Source organism: Lissotriton vulgaris, chromosome 7 (assembly GCF_964263255.1).
Source record: "Lissotriton vulgaris chromosome 7, aLisVul1.2, whole genome shotgun sequence".
NCBI classification, from domain to species: domain Eukaryota; kingdom Metazoa; phylum Chordata; class Amphibia; order Caudata; family Salamandridae; genus Lissotriton; species Lissotriton vulgaris.
Window position 1 is genome coordinate 359,578,547 of NC_141695.1, and position 22,494 is coordinate 359,601,040.

Below are 22,494 nucleotides of genomic sequence, written 5' to 3' on the forward strand. Positions count from 1 at the left end.
CCGCCGCCCGGCCACAGAGAAGCCTTCTGTCCAGCAGCGGGCCCCCGTGATGTGGGGAGAGCCTGCAGCTGCGGAGGAAGGGAAGGAGCCTGGAGACCCGGGGAGCGCCCGCCAGACACCGGTGAGTGGAGCCGGGAGGAGAGGGGCTGGTGTGTGTGGAGGGGTCTCTGTGTATGCGTGTAGGTGCGGCGGCGACGGGGGGTGTGCCTGTGTATGCGTGTGTATGTGCGCATGCGTGAGTGCTGTGTATGCGTGTGGCTGTGATGTGCGCATGCGTGAGTGTGGGTGCGCGTGCACGCAGCTGAATCCAGCCGGAGAGAAGCTCGTGACAGTTTCTTGTCCTTCATTCCCCCTGTCAGCTAGCTATAAGTCTCCAACCTGGACGCATCCTTCGGATGCGATTTCCAGGCGAGACCTAAAAACCGGGACGTGAGGTAAATTTCTTGAAATTTGCTGGGACAGCTGGTTAAAAACATGGACCATCCTGGCAAAACGGGGACGCCTGGTCACCCTACCTTCAAGCATGGTGGTTTTCTGTGTCCTCCTTCTCCCCTCACTGGATACATAAGTATTATGTCTTTGTGTTTGTCTTTATGCATCCTCATGTAGAGCGATGTTATGCAATTCTTTTTCTTTTCCTTTGTGTATGTAAAGCACTCTGATACCCACGGGTCTAGTTAGCGCTATATAAAACTTTATAAATAAAAATAATAAATAAATAAATTAAATATAAGATGTTGCAGTAATCTAACAGTGAGATGACTGGGGCCGCTGTCTTTCGAGCCGAAACTGGAAGAATGCCTAGGCTGCCATGTGCCACCCCCTCCCGCCTGTGGCTGCATGCTGAGGGTCAGCGTATCCTCTCCGCCCCCATCTGCTCCTTATGTGATAAGGATACCAATGTTCCCAGGTCCAAGCGTGAGTAGTTCACTTAGCCCAATATTGTATTTGCATTCCGCTACTTGTAATTCTGTTGCGCTCGCAAAAGAAGGAACTACAAGTACCAGAATGCCAAGGGAAAATGCGGACCTGGAAGGCTTGAGAGTTCTGATGTAGGTGGCATTCATCGGCCACAAGTGCCTGCTCAGACAAAACTGGATATACCGAGTTACTTGCGCCGGACACTGAGGCTGTGTGCCAGCCCCGGTTCTGCACTGCACACCCTACTTCCTACCTGCCTATTACCTCTTTGCCTCTAAGTGCATCACAAGGCACTTTATTAGCAAGTCAAGTCGGACAAGAGTTAACATTTTAAAAAGCGAAATACACGAAGTATAAGTCTACATGGTAATGGCTGTTTTAGTACCAAAGTAACATCGTAACGCTTTTGGTGACCAGCATAAACCTACTGGACGCATTCTGTGCCGTCCTTGTATACGGCATTTTTTCGGAGGGCTTACTAAAAAGAGTTCCTTTTCTCTCTGCCTCTATCTTTGCGCTTGTCCTCTGGCTGCACGCGTCTATTCCATGCCCTCTCTTCCTGTTTCAGGTAAAATGATCCCTTAGCCCCGCCCTCTGCTCATTCCGAGCCCCATGCCCCCAGGACTGGCGAGGACCCCTCGCTGCTCCTGCACCCAGGGTGAGAGGACCCCTACGGTGCCTGCCTGAAGGATCAGAGGGGCGCCGAGACGGGGGCGGACCCTCTGCAGACAGCGCTCTGCAGACCCCAGGGCAGTATCCCAAGGCTGCGACGGCCAGCTCCCCCGGCGGGAGGGGGAAGGGCAGGGGGTGGAGAGGGAGGTGAAGGGGAGGAGAAAAGGAGGAGGGGAGAGGAGATAGAGAAGGAAAACTGTATTCGGGCAGGACAGAGGAAGAGGAGGACACGGGAGTGCTACAGGCAGAGTCAGGGCAGGCTCCGAGCAGACCGAGGTCTGGCAGCTGCAGGAGGCAGGCTCCTGGAAGGGGAACGCGCCCCCACCCGCAGGAGAGCCGCGGCTTTCACCAGGTGAGCTGACCCGTTCCCAGCCCGAACGTGACCCCTTAGAGAAGATAACGCGTCCACGTGACGGGAGGCAGGCCCACTCCGGCCCCACGACATGCCGCCTCTCCGGTACCCATGGTGTGTGCGGGTCCTGGCAGCGCCCTATCCCCAGGAAACCAACCCACTGGACTGAGCTGCCCGGGATTGGAGGAGGCAGAGCCCATGCCATATATTGTTAAAATGCTATACTTCTTTGAGGCAACAGTAAAAGGGATTTTGAGCAACTCCACGTATATTTGTTGCGCAAAAGCTTCCTGGTTAAAAAATAGTGTTCTTTTGGACTTGTTGATTGTCTAGCAGGAGGCGGCGGGGCGCAGGGTGCCCTCTAGTTTTGGTTGCTTGCACTCTGTGCTCAGCGCTGGGAACTCTGCAGGCAGCAGGGGGGGGGGTTAATGATAATAAACGCTGACGTCAGCTACGCTCCCCCAGGCTCATCCTGCCGGCCCACTTCCTGCCTTCTATTGACACACAGACCGGCTCTACCGATGCTTTGAGGATTGGAGTCTCGGAGAGCGAGGTAAGTGCAGATACTCTACGAACAGCGCCCGTAGTGCGAGCAGGGAACGACTGCAAAGCATTAAATGTAGCGCGCGTGAGTACTCTCCTAGAGTACTCTCTGGTGGGTACTCCAGCACTCCTTGATTGGTGGTGCTCCCAAAATTGCTCAACTCGGGATGTGGAAATCTAGATTCCAATCCCAGCGTCCACACATAACAAAAGTGTGATTTGCTTCAAATTGCTCTCTTTCTCCACCTCTGATGTGTAATCATGGAAAATGTAGCTGTTTCGTCCCAATTTAAATGTTAACCCACGACTTCCTGCTTTTTATAATCCGAACGGCCTTCACGCCCTTTACAGTCCCAAGTACCTAAATGCACATATTGCAATAAAAAAATCTTTGAAAAGGTGCAGCTGTGCGTTTGGGGTTGGGCATGTGTTGCTACAAAACCAGCATTATGAAAAGTACTTGTTCAGGCGCTAAACATAGCTGTGTGGTGAGGGTCACTGATTTCCGGGTGTTTTCAGAGTACTGATTATTTTGAGTATAGAATCGTGGCCTCAGGATTGCTCGGTGTGGCTTTCATTTGTCTAAGAATACAAATTGGTACTGTTTGTATCCTTCTGTACTAATTAACGGTAATCAAACTGCAGAATACCGCATGATACCTATGCCGGGTATCAGGGCCAGCTTTAGCACCGGTGGCGGCCTGTGTGACAATGTTTGTTGGCGCCCCTCAATGACCACATTTACCACGGATTCCCTCACTACCACAATTTAAGTGCTCCTCAAGTCTATATAGCTACTCTCTCTGACTGATTTAGTTTTATAGCGCCACTTATACTAGTGTAAGCTACCACAGACCTTTAAGTCAAACACATTGGCACAATCATACGTTCGTAAATCAGTGTCTAGGAATGTTCTATAAGACACAGGCCTACAAGGTATGAGTCACATGTCATACATACTGGTAGGCAGTATAGTTTGAGTCCATGCACAAATTCAGAATTTGAAACAATATCATTCTTAGAGGTTCTCTTTAATAATATGAATTGATTTCTACCCAAATGAACCCTTTGCAAGTTAAGGATTATGAAAGACGGGGCATAAAGATATATAGCTCTAATACATATCTTGCAGTTTGCATGCAGCGCTTAGATGACAGTTGATAGCTCACTGTGCTTTATTAGGATGTTAACTCATAAACGGCAGGTAACAAAAGGATCCCTGGGACACAAGCAGTAACCCACTGACCTATTTACATGATATGCACTTTGTGATCTGCATGGCATACATTCTTTGCAACAGGCATAATAAACCGTGGCACTGCCTTAAAATGAGTTGAAACGTCCACTAGACAAACCTCGATCTCGCTCCAGCAGGAAGATTAATCACAGAGTCTTGACGTTTTTATTGATGGCTGAAAATTGCTGGCAGCAAGAAACTGGGCAGGAGGTGCTTTTAAAACGAAAGTATACTTGCAAACATCCCTAGTCCAGCGCCCGGTGCGGTGGTACCGATGTGCCCCGCCCGAGAGCCGGCCCTGCCGGGTATCTATTCATATCGATTACCTGGTACCATGGTATTCGTAATGAAGGCTATGAAGCCTGCTGCGGATTGGTAGGAGGTAAAGGGGAACGACTGGGGGGTACTGTTTGTTGAATACTGAAGGATATTGCTTGCAGGATGCTCATTGTTCACGTGTACGTCATGTGATATGTAGTTGGGTACTGACTGAAGGGTACCACCTGAAGGTTAATGATTGCTGGGTCGGTTGGTGCTAGACACCTTTCGTTGGGTGTGAATTGCTGGGTACCAGGAAGTACTAGTTGAAGGGCGCCGACGGGGAGGCAGTAAAAAGGGCACGGCACTGCTGGTGGCTTTGCAAGTTTGCCGTGCGTCGTTCTGTACTGCTGCGAGGTTGTGAACACAGGGTGCGTGTTCAGTGTGTTTTTTTTTTTTTTTTTTTTTTTTTTTTTTTTTTTTTTGGTACCAAGGCCTCTCACCAGTCAGCCAGCTGGTAATTGAAGGGTTGGGTGATGGCTGGTACGTGAGAGGGGCAGCTTGTGGGGTTCAGATGGTGCTGAATGCTGTTTTCGGGGCACTCTGGCTGTGCACTGACACTGGACATCAATGGCGCTGGGTGGAGGGTACTAGAGGTTTACTGATGAGCATGGGAGTGTATGCTGGTTGCCCAACAGTACTTGTTGGAGAGTACTGAAGGGAACTTGGTGAACGGTGTACTCGGGGGCAGTGTTTGCATGGTGCTGTGGAGAACTCACTGTTGGATACTAGGGTACTGGTGGATGCGTATTCCCGGGTGTCGATACCTAAGATTTTATTTCTTAAATTAACATGTACTGATTGGTACTCTTTGTGGGTACCTGATGCGTGCACTGCTAGCTGGGTTTTGAAGGGGTACCATTTCATTTCTGAGTGGTGCCTACAGGGTACTACTGTACGGTGCGTATTACTAGGTATAGAGGAGCACTCTTCGCTGGGCATAGGGTGGAACTGGTAGGTACTGAATGGTACTGAGAGCATGACAGAGAATGAATAAATAGCAAGTCTAGCCTGCACTCAAGGCAACTGATGGCATGGCACTGGCAGCTGTGGACGCCTTTGGGTCCTCGGAGTTTTGAATGTGCACTATCGATTACCCAGAGACCACTTCTGTGCACACGTGGGGACAGTTAAAAAGGAAAACGAAGGCATGTGATGGAGATGCAGGACACTGCGCTGCCTGTTTGAGGTGCAGGACTGTTCGGCAGTGCTTTACAAGGGCCGGTGCGTGGAGAGAACCGGCACTTCTCCGAGACAAGTACGTACTGTGTGGTACGGAGTACCTGCACGTCTATTTTCCCATTCCAAGCACTGCTTGTCGGTACTGTGGTGAGGGGCAGTTCTCCAGAACACCCCGCCCACTGCTTGTGACATCACTGATAACTAATGACCGGTTACTCACCGGTAATATTCATTACTCCGAGTCGTAGCCCTCCCCGTCCCAGTCCTAACTACATGAGCATAGCTCCTCCCACCAGAAACTCCCAAGCAACTTGAAACCCATCCCTTCCCTCCAGGCCACACCCATACCCTGAGGCATATAACCCTGTGACCTGCCAATCAACAACCTGTACCCAACAAGCACAAGAAGCCGAAACAGGGAGGGAGGGATGGGAACCTGGACTGGGACGGGGAGGGCTACGACTCGGAGTAATGAATATTACCGGTGAGTAACCGGTCATTACCTCCTCGTCAGCCCTCCCCGTCCCAGTCCTAACTACATGAGCAGATACCAAAGCAATAATCGGCTTCACTCAGTAGCAAAAAACAGACTTTATTAAAGCACAGAAAGTCACACCACCGGAGTAGAACGCAACACAGCGTCCCCAAACCCAGCAGAATCAGTCCCCCCAACCACCAAACGATAATGGGACATAAAGGTGTGCGGAGAACTCCAGGTAGCAGCTCTGCAGATTTCAGCCATGGAAGCCCCCTGAAAACAAGCCCAGGAAGCCGCCACCCCCCGAGTCGACCTTCCCTGAACAGACCCTGGAGCCAACACACCACAGGCCTCATACGCAGCACCCACAGCCCATCGTAGCCAACGACTGAGGGTAGCCCCAGAAGGCTTAAGACCCTGACCAGCCAGGCCAAAGGTCACAAAAAGGGATTCCACCTTACGAAACGGCCCAGTACGCAACAAATAGATCTCAAGAGCCCTCCGAACATCCAAACAGTGCAGCCGCACCTCAACCTCTGAAAGAGGATCAGGACATAAAACAGGCAAAACCAGATCCGCAGAGCAGTGAAAAGAGGAAGGGACCTTGGGAACAAAGGAAGGATCAGGCCGCAGTACCACCCGATCAGGAAAGAAACGTAAAAAAGGGGCCGAACGAAGCAAGGAGCCCAACTCCCCAATCCGCCTAGCCGACGTAATAGCCACCAGGAACAGCACCTTGATCGTCAGAAACCTCAAAGACACCTCCAGTAGAGGCTCAAAGGGAGCCCCCTGCAAAGCCCCCAAAACCAGAGGCAGATCCCAACTAGGAGCAAAGGACCGAATGACAGGCTTCTGAAGGAAGCAACTCCGCAACAAACGGGACACCAGGGGAACCACCGGGTCACAGACCGAACCCCGAAAGGCCCGAACAGCAGCCCACTGAGCCCTCAGGGATGACACAGCCAGACCCAAGTCAAAGCCGTCCTTCAAAAAGTCCAAGACCAGTACCGGATCCACCTCCAATGCAGACCACCCACGCGCCGTACACCAAGACTGAAAAGAAACCCAATGCCGGGCATAGGATTTGAGAGTCGAAGGGCGCCTGGACCTCTGAATAAATTCCGCCACAGAAGGAGAACACCCCAACGCCACAAGGTTCATCCTCTCAACAGCCAACCCGCCAGTCTCAGGCGGACCAGACACTCCAGAGACAGAGGGGGAAATGACAAGGGACAAGGGACCACCGGCAACCTCCAGCAAGGCCCTACTGCCAACTTCAACAACAGAGGGAACCAAGGCCGCCTGGACCAATCCGGAGCCACCAGGATCACCGAAGCCCGATCCAATTTGACCTTCAGCAGAACACGCGGCAGCAGGGCAATAGGGGGAAAGGCATACATCAGGCCCCCCTCCCACCGGAAGGACAGGGCATCCACCCTCCAAACCTCGGCAGAGCGAACCAGAGAACAAAACGTCTCCCTCAAGGCGTTCCCCGGGGCCGCAAACAGGTCCACCATCGGGACCCCGAACCGGGCCATCAGGCAATGAAAGACTTCCTGAGACAGGCACATGTCCGACAGGGAGGGAAACACCCTGCTCAGGCGATCCGCCTCCGAGTTCAAAATCCCAGGCAGATGTAAAGCCCTCAGAGACAACAAGTGAGACTCCGCCCACAGGCCTATCCTCTGAGCCAACAAATTGAGGGAAGCCACCCTCGCGCTCCCCTGGCGGTTGATATAACACACCACCACCGTGTTGTCCGACCGCACCATCACATCCCTCTGGAGGACCCAAGGCAGAAAATGAGACAACGCCAACTGAACCGCCTTCAATTCCCGCCAATTTGAGGACATCTCCGCCTCCGGCACAGACCAAAGACCCTGCACAGACTCCTGACCCAAGACCGCACCCCAACCCAGTTCGCTGGCGTCGGTCGTCAGGACCAACCTCACTTGGGACACAAAGGGCGAGCCCTGTAAGAGGTTCCGATCCACCAGCCACCAGGACAACTCCCGGGCGATGGACACACTCCCCGGAACCAACAGCTCGTAATTCAGAGAGGCCGGATCCCAATGCTCCAGAAGATGATTCACAAGGGGGTATAAGTGTAAGCGGGCCCAAGGAACAATCATCACAGTTGCTGACATCAGCCCCTGAACACGCAACCACTGGCGAGCCGTGGAAGACCGAGCCCCCAACACCTTCTTCAGTTCGTGCACAAGAGTCAGTCTGCGGGGTTCCGACAGGAAGACCTTCCCCAACCTGGTGTTGAACACCCCCCCAATGAACAACAGTTCCTGAGTGGGGTGAAGATGGGATTTTTCCAAGTTCAGAATCCACCCGAACCGTTGAAGGAGACTGCAAACCTCCCGGGAATGTGACTGAGCCTGAAGGAAAGAAGAGGAAGAAATCAGCCAATCGTCCAAGTAAGGGAAAACCTGTATACCCTTAGCATGCAACAAACCCACCAAGGGCGCCAACACTTTAGTAAACACCCTCGGAGAGGCAGACAGGCCAAAGGGCAATACCTGGAACTGGTAGTGATCCACCCCTACACAGAAACGCAGGAACCTCTGGGAATCTGCGTGCACTGGCACATGAAAATAGGCGTCCCGTAGATCGAGAGAAGCCAGGAAATCTCCCACCGACAGGAAGGGAAGAATCAACTGCAGAGTCACCATTTTGAAGGACCGATGAGGGATACACAAGTTCACCGCCTTCAGATCCAGGACCGGACGGAAGTCCCCATTTGGCTTTTGGATCAAAAACAGGATTGAGTAAACCCCCCGACCCTGTTGTCTCACAGGCACCCTCACCACAGCACCCTTTGACACCAAGTCCCGAACTCCGTCCAATAGAGCACGACATCTTGCCAGAGACCTGGGAACAGGGGTAGCTTTGAACACATCCACCGGAGGAGTCCCAAATTCTATTCTGTAGCCCAGCCGTACCACCTGTAGAACCCACAGATCCCGAACGAACTCCTCCCAGACAGGTAAAAAAGAGGTGAGGCGACCCCCAACCGGCACCTCCAAGGAATCCATCACATAGTCACGACTTGGAGGGACCTGCAGAAGAGGAAGCACCTTGGTGACCCCGGGACTTGTGGAAGGAAGGGACACCCCGGCCACGTCCCCTACCACGAAAGGGCTGAGCAGCCATCTTAGATTGAAACGCCTGCCCAAAAGCCCGCTTATAACCCGCAAACTTCCCTTTCTGAGAAGAGCGGACCGGAGCCAACAATTTTTTGTCCTCAGCTGTCTTTTTAATCAAAGCTTCCAACGGCTCCCCAAACAGCTTAGAGCCCGTGAAGGGAATCTTCATCACGGCCGCCTTCTGAGCAGCTTCCGCCTTCCAAGACTTAAGCCACAACTGCCTTCTAGCAGCAACCGAGGCCCCAGCAGCCGCCGCCGCAGCACTAAGAGAGTCGAAGGACAAGTCAGCCATGAAACGCAACTGCTGTTCCAACATGGACAAAGACTCAGAGGGATCCTCTTCCTGCATGAGCTGCGCAGAAATACCCTGACAGTCCTTAAGAAGCGACTGAACAAGATAGCTGGTGTAAGCAGCAGACCGAACAGCCAGATTGGAGGCTGCAAAGGACCGCTTCAAGGCCCCCTCGACACGCTTGTCCCCAGGATCAGAAGGCACCGCATCTTCAGACACCACCAGGCTCTGAGACGCCATACCAGCCAGCAGAGAATCCACTTTCACCACAGCCGGAAACTCCTCCGCGAAGCCCTGCAAGGGATACCTCTTAGCCAGAAACCGGGGAAAGGCATGCCTGTCAACATCCTTCCACTCCCCCTCCAGCACCTTCCTCACAGACGTATGAATGGGGAGGCTTTCCGGATCTTTCTTCAGGTAATTGGCGAAGAAGTCTTCAGACTCTCCACCCTCCACAGGATCAGGGAATCGCAGATTGTCTCGAACATGCTGCATAACACAGCGAAGGTCAGCCCCTTGGACAAAACGACCCTTCACTTCCTCATCAGAGTCAACGTCCGGATCTACCTCAGCCGAGGCATCCAATTTCTGTCTCTTAGGCCCCTTGGGATCATGAGCCACAAAGGCCGCCGCCACAGCAGCCTCAATCATTTTTTGAATATTTTCCATGGAAGGAGCAGTGGAAGAACCAGCGACCACCTCCCCATCCTCACAGCCGAGTTCACGCACGTCTGCACCTCTACCCTCCATGTTGTAAACAGGAGAACAGAAATCCAGACCCCAAGATATACCCAGACCAATCCAAGCAAAAATCCCCAAGGGCCAACCAGGGAAAGCCACCTAGACCTGGAGCCAATCCCTACACAGGACCGAAGGCCGGCCTTCAAACCGCCCTATCAGAGAAGGCTACCAAACTACAAAAGGAAAAGACTGAACAGGGCCCAACTGTAAGGATACAAAGAAACCCAGAAGACCCCGTCCCAGGAACCAGTGAACCCAGAGGTAAGAACTCCCCAACTCCCCAGCAGAACTCCACAGCAGAGCAGCAAGAGGCCAAGACACGAAATCAAGCCCCATGCAAATCCCTCCAGTAAAAAACGGCAAAAAAGCAAAATTGGACCGCCAGTAGAGGGAGCTCCAACAACAGAAACGCGGGGAAGAGAACACTAACCCAGGAAACAATCATCAAAGTCGGACTGAACCTAAATAACGGGCCCCCACGGACCAAACAAAGGCAGTCCCCCCCCCCCCCCCCCCCCCCCCCCCCCCCCTCCCCGCAACCCCAGACTCCACCAAGGATTGCAGGAAGCATAAAGAAAAAGGGGAAAAACACGGGCTCGAAGAAACGAGCCCCGAGAGTTACAGACAGAGAAGCCAATCCTGCACGCCCTTGGCGCGCTGAAAAAGCCAGCCACACACCCCCCCTTCCTCCCCGGGTGTACCGGCTAGAGCAGGGAACGAACCCGGAAGAGGGGAGGCTGCAGCAGGGAGTCACCACCCCACAGCAGGCAGTCCGGACCCCCAACCCCACGGTCCCGCTACAGCAGGGACTCAAAGCAAATGCCTACAAGTTAAAAGAAAAACAGGCACAATAGGGGTTAAAAACGGGCGCTTAGCATCCCGTTCCACACTTACTAGATAGGAGGCCAATTCCAGTGCCCCCCTCGACGAAGACTGCTCGGAAGTGATTCCGCAGAAAAAACAAACAGGTTGTTGATTGGCAGGTCACAGGGTTATATGCCTCAGGGTATGGGTGTGGCCTGGAGGGAAGGGATGGGTTTCAAGTTGCTTGGGAGTTTCTGGTGGGAGGAGCTATGCTCATGTAGTTAGGACTGGGACGGGGAGGGCTGACGAGGAGGTAATGAATGGGGGGGCGCTGCACTTTATTTAGTGGGGTGGCACCGTAGTGAGTAGAATGTGAATCAGAAGCGTAGGGATTTATTCCACTTTTACGTCTTCTGCAAGTCTATTTTACCTCCTCGATGCGAATTTTAAATTGTCCGGGTTTTATTTACTTCAATGTTGGGGTTTCACGTGTACTCCGGTTTTGCGCGCGGACAGGGCAGTGGGCAGGGCTATTTCTGGGCATTGCATCTTGAAAGGAGTGAGATCAGTGTTCGTGCTACTATACACGACCCACGATTACCTCTCATTGTCGTCACAGAAGCCAAACCCCCTCTGCCATCCCAGAGAACCAGGGCCAGCAGTGTCCACATGCCGCATAATCTGGCCGTCCAGTGCCCCATAATTCACGTAGCCCAGAATATGATTACTTGAGTATCAACTATTTTGGAAATCTGCCCGAGCAGTGACAAAGCCAGGATGCCATGGGCCCTGGTACAGGGAGGGAAATGGCCACCTTGACTGCTGGTATATAGTAGTTGGATACATCAATTGTCATGGTTCACTAGGCGCCTCAGAGCTTTGGGCACCAGTGTCACTGCTCCTGCTGCACTGCCGGAGGAGGCAAGATCTGCCATTTCTTTTCACACATTTCTCCTTGGGTATTGATGTGGGCGTAGTTCCAATACTCTCTCCTTATGCCCTGCATAACACATACCCACTGTCCTGATCTCGACGACCAATCCCAACACAAAACATGCCTGCTTTGAACCCTATCCTAAAACACAGCTGCTGTCCAACTTTTGTTAAACAAGTATACGCTGTACTACCTAGCAGCCCCAATCATCTACATAAGCTATGTAACCTCCTCCCCAACCCCAAATAGTTGATACCCAAGTTATCATATTCTGGTCCACTTGAATTATGCGGCACTGGACGGCCAGATTATGCAGCATGATTGACACAATTTTGCATCTAGGAAAGGCAAATTATGTGGCATACTTTGACAGTATTTATTTTAATTTAAGGGCCTATTATTGGCTAAGTTACACCTTATTAGCAAAGGTCTGATACCCAAATACAACAAACAGCAAATTATGTCATCAGTTGTGCAGATCAATAGTCCCGACATTTATTTTTTAGTAACTTTTGGCCATTTGAAATATAAACATTGTTTTGGAGAAATACGAATGTTATGCAACAGAAAATTGATTATATGGCAAATCCAGAGTAATGCACAAAACTCTGGCTGCAGAATCCTGTAATTCCAGTGCCCATCCTCGTACTATAGTACTTTTGGTTCATTTAGGTTTTAAATGCAAATAATGGCACATACTCTGAACTGCTACATTGGGGTTTAAGGTCGTCTTCCTTTATTGCTATTGACTTCCTAGTAAAGTGAACTAACATTTTTATCAAGATACCCACAAGAAACTGCGTACCAGAATGCATTGCCGGACTACTCGATGTCACCAGGCATCCCATATCTCAAATTATTTATCCTGTAAAATCTGGAACTTTTAGTTCAATTGTTTTAATTGAAGTGAACTAGGACTACAAGCTCCACAATGCATACGCTAGTTAAAATAAAGGCCCAAGATCCAAAAATGGTGGTTGGATGGGGGCATTGAGTCATGTTCTTCTGAACTAATGGTGCCATTGGAGGAGCATGATCAGATGACTCAGGAGAGAAGTAAACTTGGTTTGAGGCACAATCTTAGTTCACCAACACACATCCTTAAATTAACCCGGTTCCCTAAATGAGATGTAGTCAAAAGTGGACACCAGGCTTTTATGAACGACAGTTGTTTCTGACCGCCGCCCAAATCCGACCAGCTGGTCCGAATACAGGTCTCCCTGCTCTTGGCACACGCCAAGAATAGGGAGACCTGTATTCCGGCCAGCTTGACGGATTTGGGCGGCAGTCAGAGACAACCGTCATTCATAAAAGATAAAAGAACTCCCAACAGTGGTATAACTTTACCAGACAGACTAAAACCCATTTTGAGTTGGAAATATCACCGGAATCAAGAAACTGGGTTCCGGTGACGCCATGCACAGCGGCCTGGCGCAGTCTGCGGGCGCTCCCTGCCCAGCCCCGGCCACGCGCTCGGAGCCCGCCCCGCCCGCGCGGGAGCCTGTCAGACCGGTCCCGATCACTTTCCATGGGAAGCGTCGATGGTTTTCATGTGTGCGCAGAGAGCCGGCAACTCCCAGGCCCGAGAGGCAGCCGCCGCGGCGGGGTTAGAGGCCCGAGAGGCGGCGTGTCAACAAACGTTTCCCAGGTGGGATGACGTATTTTAACCGTGGGACTTTTGAAGTAGGCCGCGAGTTCTTTACCAGTCGACAGGCCTGGTCCACACCCCCAGGCCTGAGGCGGCGGCCTGTCGGGGAAGCCCACGATTTGATTTTTGCGACGCAGATTAGGGGTTTTCACGGAGACCCCAAAAAGCGCGAGCCACGCGCAGCTCTGAATTTGTGACGTGGCGCACACACGTACTACTCATCGGCTGAATTTTTTTTTTTTTTTTTTTTTTTTTTTTTATTTGTTCCCTCTTTTGGGGGTGCGGGAGGAAGGAAGGGGAGTTCGGTGACTTGTTTATTTTCCAAAAGTTATTGCGAGGAAGTCAATTAAGCGTGGAGGTGCTGTTGCATCAAGAAACTTTGTTGCCCATCAAACTTTAACAACCAGAAGCAAAGTAACTTATCCTGGCATGAGTGTGTGTAGAGGTCCGATAGTAAATATACACTTTATTAAAGTCTGTGGGCTGTCCTCGTCTGTGCCTTTATGGGTCCATGTTGAGGATGACTCTGCTGGATATTGCTGGTCAGCATCCCATTACTGTGGAGGTCCGTCTTGCTCCTTTATTTATGGGGGGGAGGGGGTGGGTTCATCTTCATTCTGAGCCCTGCACTCTTGTTTGTTGGCGGATCTGTTGTTTCTTTGGTTGTCATTGTTGGGAGAAGAGTGTTGTAGGGATGTAGTTGGGGCATTGCTTGGGGTGTGGGCATGTTGCTTCATTACATAAGCGTTCTTATTGGCTCATTGCGTTGGGTAATTGGGTCGTAGTTAAAATCGACCCATTTGTATCGCTCAAGACTCTAACCATGACCAGGGCCACCGGAATTATGCTTTTCTGTGGCGTTTTCTGAATAATTATTGATTTGCTACAGTTGCCATGCAGACACCATCTCTTGCATAATTTGCAGATTTAAACAAAAAAACATTTTCTAGGTCAAATGGACAAAGAGTTACCAAAAACCTATCAATACGTTGTTCCCTGCATTGGAAGGTCCTTTGCAAAGACTGACTGGTTGTATTTGGGTGTTGGAATAGTACTAATGAAGTTAAACCTTTGCCCAGACATCGTTAACCTGTACTAATGACACAGTAATGAAGGCATATCACAAAATGTGTTGCATCGTGCCGCATATTTGCTTTATGTTACTGCATAATTTGGACCTTCCTGTCATTTAAGTGTAGTCGCCCTGCCGCAAACAGCAGCCTGATTAGGAGTTGGCAGGGTAACCTATAGGAAGCTTGCTTTGAAATGATCTACCGTGCCAAATCGTTTCACTGTAGACAATCGCAAGTTAGGTGCTGACATAAATGCCTTGGCAACAGGGTCTCACCTCAAACTAAAACTTATATATATATATATATATATATATATATATATATATATATATATATATATATATATATATATATATATTTTTTTTATTCTATCCTGACTGATGTAAAACAAGCTGTCAAAGCTTTAATTATCTGGGGAGTGGAATATGGATTTTCCATGCGAGACCGCCCTCCTGATCTCCAGAAATCCCTATTAAAAGCAGTGATCAATACTCCAGCTAGACTGAACTCATATGTATTAATCATGCTTAAATGCTTCCCTCTTCAAGCACCATGTACATTCAGGTCAGCTTATATCAAAAGTGCACTGAAACTCTACATCTCACTAACTACGACAAAAGCTTATATCAATGAAAGGCCTTTGCAGCTACCAATAATATTCGCCTCGAAACTAAACTCTGCAGCGAAACATATGCCTTTTTTTCGCTCCTTCTCCTGCTACTCCCCTTAAATATGGAAACGGATACCCTTTGGGGTAAGGCACGAGATCTTCCTTCACCTCTTGAAAAGCCAGTCTGAAAAATAACCTGCTGCTGACTCTGTTTACACACCCTAAAGTTATAATTATATCGTACCCTCCTTTCTGTATGACCGTATGTATAATGCACAACGGAAAACGTATGTTTAACTTTCACCACTGTCCACATGACCACCAATATTGATCCGCATTTATTTTTTCGAATGTTATGAAGATGTTTCATATCGCTCATAAAATTATTAGGTTTCTTGGTTAAAAAGAAATTGATATTCTCTCCTAGCGTCAAAGCACTTTAGCATCGCTTGGGGCAGTGTCTGCTCGAGACAGAACAACCAAAAATAAATTAAATCAAAGTGCTAAGGGCGCTGCTGTGTCAATCATTTAGGAGTCTACTGGGGCTCAGTTTGGGGGTTCTAGTTTGGTCATTGCTTCAGTAGCTTAGTACTACTTAACCTGCTTGCTACTCGGGCACTGGGTTTAAGGGAGAGTTGAACAGCTTGGGTGGATTGCATTGACTTGTTTGGGAATTGGACGGGTCTGGTCCATCAGTGCTTTGTGAGACCGACTTATCAGGCGTTTATTTATTTATTTATTTATTTATTTATTTATTTATTTATTTGCTCTACCAATTATTGTTGCTAACTCTCCCTGCCCCCCTCAGCCTCCAATGAGAATCTGAAGGGAGCCACTGAGTCTGGGATCATGGTAACTAGAGCTCCTCCACTTACAGCATGTTCAGCTGAAGTTACACTAGGCGCATTGAGGGCACGTCAAGGGCAGGAAGTTGACTGTGAGCGTGGGTTTTTCCTGTGCGTCTTAATTGGTCTTCAAGGATGCTTGGGGTGAATTGTGGGCAGCGCAGGCTTCTATCCTTTATTGCAAGGACAGCACACTTGGCATCCATGGAAGATTCTCTTATGGATCGGTTGTGTTCATCTCTCACACACACACACACACACACACACACACACGACGTACAGCACAGTTGGCAGAAGTGCAAGCTTCAGTCACATCCCTGACAAGTACAGGTCGCATCGGGGCAACATCTTGCCCTCGGTTTTGGCATCCATTACATGGTGCAACACGCACACCAGGGGCAGCAGTGTTCTTGAACACTAGTTTCCAAAGCAGCAGCCAAGCTTCCTAACACCAATCTGTACCAAACAGAACAGCAAAGCAGCTCGCTTCCTCTTTTGACCTTTTCCTCCTATTTTACTTTTTTTTCTTCATTTCTTCTTCTCTTTTCCCTTTTTGTGTTTTTCCCTCTCTCAAAGCATTGCACAAGTAGTAGCGCAAGACAAATACAAGGGCCAGGATTCCTCTCGCACCCTTGACAGTGTACCATGTGCGAAGTCTTGCAAACGTCAGTCATACAGTACACATACAGAAGGCTGGCAGTAACTTGAGTTGTATTCATTTATGTAGTCTTGGACATTTTGATTTAAAAGCCACATCATTCACAACATACATTTATTTTTGTGGCATTTATAGTGCACATTCTGCCATTGGGATGGCTTCCTACAAAGCACGTTAGGCTTCATGGGTGATTATTGATAAAACCGCGAATGTTTTTGACCAGATCTTCCTTAGGTCTCACACCCAAACCCGTAATGTGGTGACCCGAATAGTCCATCTCTGTTGCACCAAATTTGCATTTGTCACATCTGAGAGATAATCCAACCTTTAACATTTTCCCCAGCATGCATCTCGATCTCACATCATGTTCTTCCTTTTTACGGCCACAAACCAACACACCATCTTGATAACATTTTACACCAGTCACACCATTAACAAGTCCTTCATTATCCTCTGAAACACTGAGGCAGCAGAAATTAGGCCAAACAGCATTCTTTAAAATTTGAATGATCCAAAAGGAGTTATAAAAGCAGTTAACTCTTGTGATTCCTTGCTGAGTGGGACTTGATGATAGGGCAAAGCCATATCCAATGTTGAAAAAAACAAGCTCCATCCAATGTTGCAACCAACTCTTCAATATTAGGTAGCGGAAATGTATCCACCACCACCTCTTTTTATTCAACGCACGAAGGTCCACACACACACAAATTTCATTATTGGGCTTCCTGGCAACGACAATGGGGGCCAACCATTCTGTTGCCTCCACATGCTCAATTACTCCAGCCTTCAACAATTTATCAATTTCTTTCTTTACAGCATCTTGCATACAAATTGGAATCCGCCTCACTTTTGCCGCAACAGGGTTTGCACCAAAGTTTAACCTTATCTGGTGTTTTAACCCTCTCAAACATCCAAGTTTCTCACTAAATAAATCCTTAGAATTTTCCACAAGATCTTCTCCTACACCCTCCACCGATTGAACTTGAACAGAGGGTTTAGCATTAGGATTGAGTACCACCCCTAATCCTGCTTGATGCGACCAGCTTAATAAGCTATCGCCTTTTTCAGCCACATACATTTTTGCCACAACAAACCTCCCATTGTATTCTATGCATTCACTAAAACATCCCAACATTTTGATAGGTGTTTCCCCATACCCTGTTGGTTTTACATCAGATTTTTTAAATTCAATCTTCTTGGAGAAAAAAACTTCATAAAATCATGTTTTGAAACCAGTCAAGTGAGAGCACGAATCAAATTTCATTTTTTCCTTGCATCACCCACACTAACCCACTCAGATGGATGTTCTACATTAGTCATTATTTTGAAAGGTGACTTCTTTACTCTCAACCTTAAAATCTCTTCTAGTTTTTTAAACGACAATTCTTCCCAAAATGACCTCTTTTTCCACACACTGCAAATAACTTTCCAGCCCGGACACTCTTTAGCATTAAGCATATGTCCAAATCTGCCACACCTAAAGCATTTACCTTGGAAAAACTCCCGCACCTTTCTTCTCTATTGGTATTTTACCAGCTTAGTTATCACCCGAACTATTTTCTACATCAACAGAATCTTTCCTCCTTTTTTTTTCCCTTCTGAAGTCTTAACTTCTTGACACTGAACCTTTTCACCACTAGTCCCAGTCTTACCCGCTTTACTCAATTCACCCACACACTTGACCATGTGTTCAACCCGCTTTGCTATAACCATGACCTCATCCAAAGGAGGCTCATCTTTCAGCCAAAGCTCCTCCCTAATTTTGTCATTCGAACATCTTAGCACAAACTGGTCACGTATTCTTTACTCAACCGATTCCCCAAACTTGCAGCTCGATGCCAACTTGCGTAAAGCAGTGACAAATTGCTCAACTGTTTCTTCCTTTCCGTGTTCCCTTGAACCAAAGTAATATCTCTCCATAATGTTACTTACTTTTGGTAAGAAATGTAAGTCCAATTGCTTTCTGCAAATCTCATACTCATTTAGCCCCCTTTGATCTGCCTGACTTAACTGAGGTAAGTTCTCCAAAACTTCATGTCCCTCACCGCCCAGACAATGCATCAAAAGTGCATGCTTCCTTTCCGCACTCAGATTCGTTCCACAGACCCTTGCATCATTTTCAAAGATTTTCCTCCATTTTTTCCCACTTAATAAGAGGATCCCCTGGATCAGAAAGGAAGAACGGGGATGAAGTCACATTCTGCTCTTCACTTACTACTAAAAAAAAGTTAAAAAAATAATATATAATTATATCCTCCTTACACCAATATACCTCAGTTAAACATCACCAAAGTTCTAATTGAATTCACATATAGACATGCCTGTCACCGTTTTCACAAGCACCAAACTATATGAATACACTATAAACAAACTTAAAATTGTACCAAGGCTAATGAGTATTCTATGTTACTAAACAAAAAAACATATAAAGTGTGCCTATCCCCGTAAGCACAAGCACATATATCACATTTTGTCTTTCTAGACCAAAACAGAGGTGAATATATTCTTCTTAAACTTGTGTCTACTTCTTCTTTTTTTCAGTCATAAAGGTTTCACCATCCTTCCTTTACCGCAAAGCGTCCTGTTTAATCCCACAAACCGTTCCCGATCTCGTTTTCCTATAATAGTAGAACCTTTTGAGTACTCCACTTCCAATTTCCTCTCAACCGCTATTGTATTGTCACCCTTCTTCCTTATGCAGCAATAACGACAAACAAAATAAAAATAAATTCTCATAAAATGTCCGCCGATGATGTCACTGCCGCATTTAGACTTTTCTCTTTAGACAATTGGGCTTGTTTCCTCCCATACTCCTTTGCCGCTTGCACCAAAACGAGGTATAAAACGCGGTAAACACGCGCGCTACGCTCCCCTCAAACGAGGCTGGACACTCGTGTTTCAATGACTCAGGCAGCTCCAGACTATGCGTCACTCAAGAACGACAAACGGGGCCTTTTCAACACTACTTCCAAATTTCACCTACCGGCTGCCAGTCCCTTACTGCGCCACACCGCTGCCAAGGTAGGTCTAGTTCAAGTAGTTTTCATCTCCCCAACAGCGCTTTTCCCTCGCACAAGTCTGTTTTTCCAAAAATATTCCTCGAGTTTTCCTCGTTGTTGAGGTTGCTTTTCCCTTCCTCCTTTCTCCAAATCACCTTACTTATATGCACACGAACGTCGCCAGTGTAATAAAGTGATTTCGGTAGCCGGTTTAATTGAAATGGTAGGAGGTACTTTATTAAACAACCTCCGCCATCACGGTCACAGCAGTAACTGTCTATCCTTAGAACACCCATATACAAGGTTCCATGTAGGAACCAGAGAACTAGAACTCCGGTACATCACACTTTAACCATAATACCACACTCACTGGGATTTATCCTCCTCACTGAACCATTCACAGCAAGTAATCGAAAGCATTTGGCAGACTCAATATTTAGAACCTCTAACACGTCCCTTTTCATTTGTTGAAACTCTACTAGTATTTTTAGTATTCGCTGCTATGTATTTTAATTATTTCAAATGAATTTCGCCTTATTTTCCTACACATATATGTTTATCTTTAATATGTATCGGGTTTGTTATGCTGTCTAGTGTTTTGCAAACGGCAAATTATCCGACAATAATCTGGGAATAAATATATTTGAGAAAATTAATCCAAAAGCTGTATTCTCCACCAGTATTTGGTTTGGCAACCCCCAGACCATGTATTCTTGGATTACCTCCCAGTGTTAATTTAGCAAACTGGTCATTATCGTGACCAGCCAGAAATGTAGGATCTGGTGCATTGGCGTCTCTTTCGATATGTTGAAGTACCTTGAAACTTGTATAAATATTTAAGAATTTGGAGAGTACAGCTGCAATCGGATGGACAATATACATCCAAGAGTGGTTTTAACTGGAGGGTTGTTATTTTTAAGTGCATTTGCATAGCATGTTACCAGTGTTCTGTAGTCTCAAATCTCATTCGCAATCTGGGCACCCTTCTCGTTCTGGGTCTGTTGTTGGCCAGAGTCCGATTGGTCTGATTAAAGTGTGCTTGCTTGTGCTACATGTTTTATTGGAGACTCGTGCTGGATAGTAGCCCGTGACGTTGGGTAGATTAATCTATTGTTTAGTTTATTGATTATACTGATATGGGTAGCCATAGACTCTGGATCACTTCCTGATTGGATGTGTTTTATGAAGGGCTTTGCTGTTCTGCTTGCTTCTGGTAAGATTTGAAGTAATCCATTGCTTAGTGAGCGGGAGCTTCGAAGTATTTAAGACCTCTTTACACATTTAGGTGCTTTGATGTTATTGTAGATAGGTTCAGACGCCGGATTTTTCATTTGCACACAGTCCATCATTAGGATCCCGCCATCCTCGCGGTGGAAGGGACCGCCCGCCATAAGGGCGGAGGTCACGTGGGGGCTACTGGGATGCGCCCGCCACAGTAGCCGGCGCATCCTGTATTCTTAACATTGCGACGAGCGGTGCTAAAAGCACCGCCCGCCGCAATGGTAAAAATACATGTTGTGCATTTCAAAAGACAATGTGGCCGGCACCACGCGGTGCCGGCCATGTTGTTCTTTGAAAGGCAGGGGGGTACCATAGGTACCCCCCCCATGTGCACATCTCACCCCACCGAAGTCCATGGAGGCCCGCAACGGGCCCCCAAAGCAGACTCCGCATGAAAAATGCTCATACTAATATGGCTGGCGGTGTCTTTCAGACACCACCACCATATAGACCCTTTTTCCGCCCGGTCGACATGCGGCCGACGATCTTTCCGTCCACCGTGGACCCCCCCCCAGCCATTATAATATGGCGGGGGTAATTTTTGCACGGATGGCGGGCGGATCACCCCCGAAAGGCCGGCGGTGGGTCCTATATTGCCTGAGGTTGGAAAACAACTAAGCAGAAACAAGTTTTGAAGGTAGACCGTCAATCACATTCGAATTAAGCGTACCTGCCCATCCTCCAAAGCACGTCCTTCTACGTGGTTCATCCTGGAATGTCACCGTAATGATTATATTTAAGGCTCACTGTTCTCCGTTTTTACTGATTTTTTTTTTCTTTTTTTTTTTTTTACAGATAAATCCAGATAGAACATTCAATTCTTGTCTGTATTTATTTTTAAATATGGATAAAAACGGAAATTGGGTTGCCTTTTGAGTAATTTTCAATACTGTCTGCCAGGCCAATAGATTTGTAGATTGATAGGTAAGGGGGTTAAAAAAGGATTTTTAGTTAAGAAGCTTTAACAGCAGTAGATATGCACACGGTTGATACTGAAATGTGCATATATTCATATAAGTGCACTGATTTATGTTCAGCAGGTGTTCACAGCATTGAAACCTGGCAGACATTCAAGCATGAGTGCATATTTATTGGTTAAATAAATGTGTAAATATACTAATTTCAGCTTTATTTTTCCACAAAATCCCAAAATAAAAATGGATAAACACAGATAAAATTAGCAAAAAATAAATATGGTTAAATATAGACTGATAAAATAAATACCATAAAACTGGGAGCCCTAATTATATTGCAACAGTAACTAATTGAAATTAGTTAGATCCCATACATTATATTAGTTGGCAAACAAACGAAGAAAGTTGGTGAGAAAGGGAATTTCTAGATAGAGCGTGTAAGTGCTTCCCTGCCAAGCATGTGTGGGAATTCTAGCATTTAATAGTCTGGGAGACTAGCACCGTGATTCATGTGAACAGATAATTGAGTTTCAAATAATTGACGCAGAACGTTTAGTAACTGCCACGTGACGATCCCAGCCTGTTCCATTCCATGACCCAGCAGATCCGGATGGGCTAGGCCTTGACTAATATCCGTCTGGCAGCAGAGGTACCACTGCTTCCAAGTAATACTGTTGCAAGGAAGAGTCCAGGAATTTGTAACCTGGTTAGCGAACGTCCCATGATCTCGGCCCTGTTACCTTTGTGTAAATCTATATTTACCACTCCTTCCCAATCACACACTTTGAAATGCCCCAGCTTTGAAAACAACATCCCATCTGCCTTTTTAGGTTTCGC

At 47.7% G+C, this 22,494-nt stretch overlaps 1 protein-coding gene across 3 annotated transcripts in view; it reads left to right on the forward strand.

Annotated features, from left to right (window-relative positions):
* Positions 1-1,764: 1,764 nt before the first annotated feature.
* CDC42EP5 (CDC42 effector protein 5) overlaps positions 1,765-22,494 on the forward strand; it is an 89,176-nt gene continuing 68,446 nt past the window's right edge. The window contains exon 1 of one of the 3 annotated variants that reach the window (XM_086930258.1): positions 1,765-2,498. Coding sequence is in view for 1 of the 3 variants with exons in the window: in XM_086930256.1 (XP_086786382.1) it covers positions 13,180-13,277 (98 nt within the window). In the remaining 2 variants the exon portion in view is untranslated. Of the gene's footprint in view, positions 2,499-13,171; positions 13,278-22,494 lie in introns of those variants that run through there. The other 2 variants (XM_086930257.1, XM_086930256.1) reach the window with 2 other exon arrangements.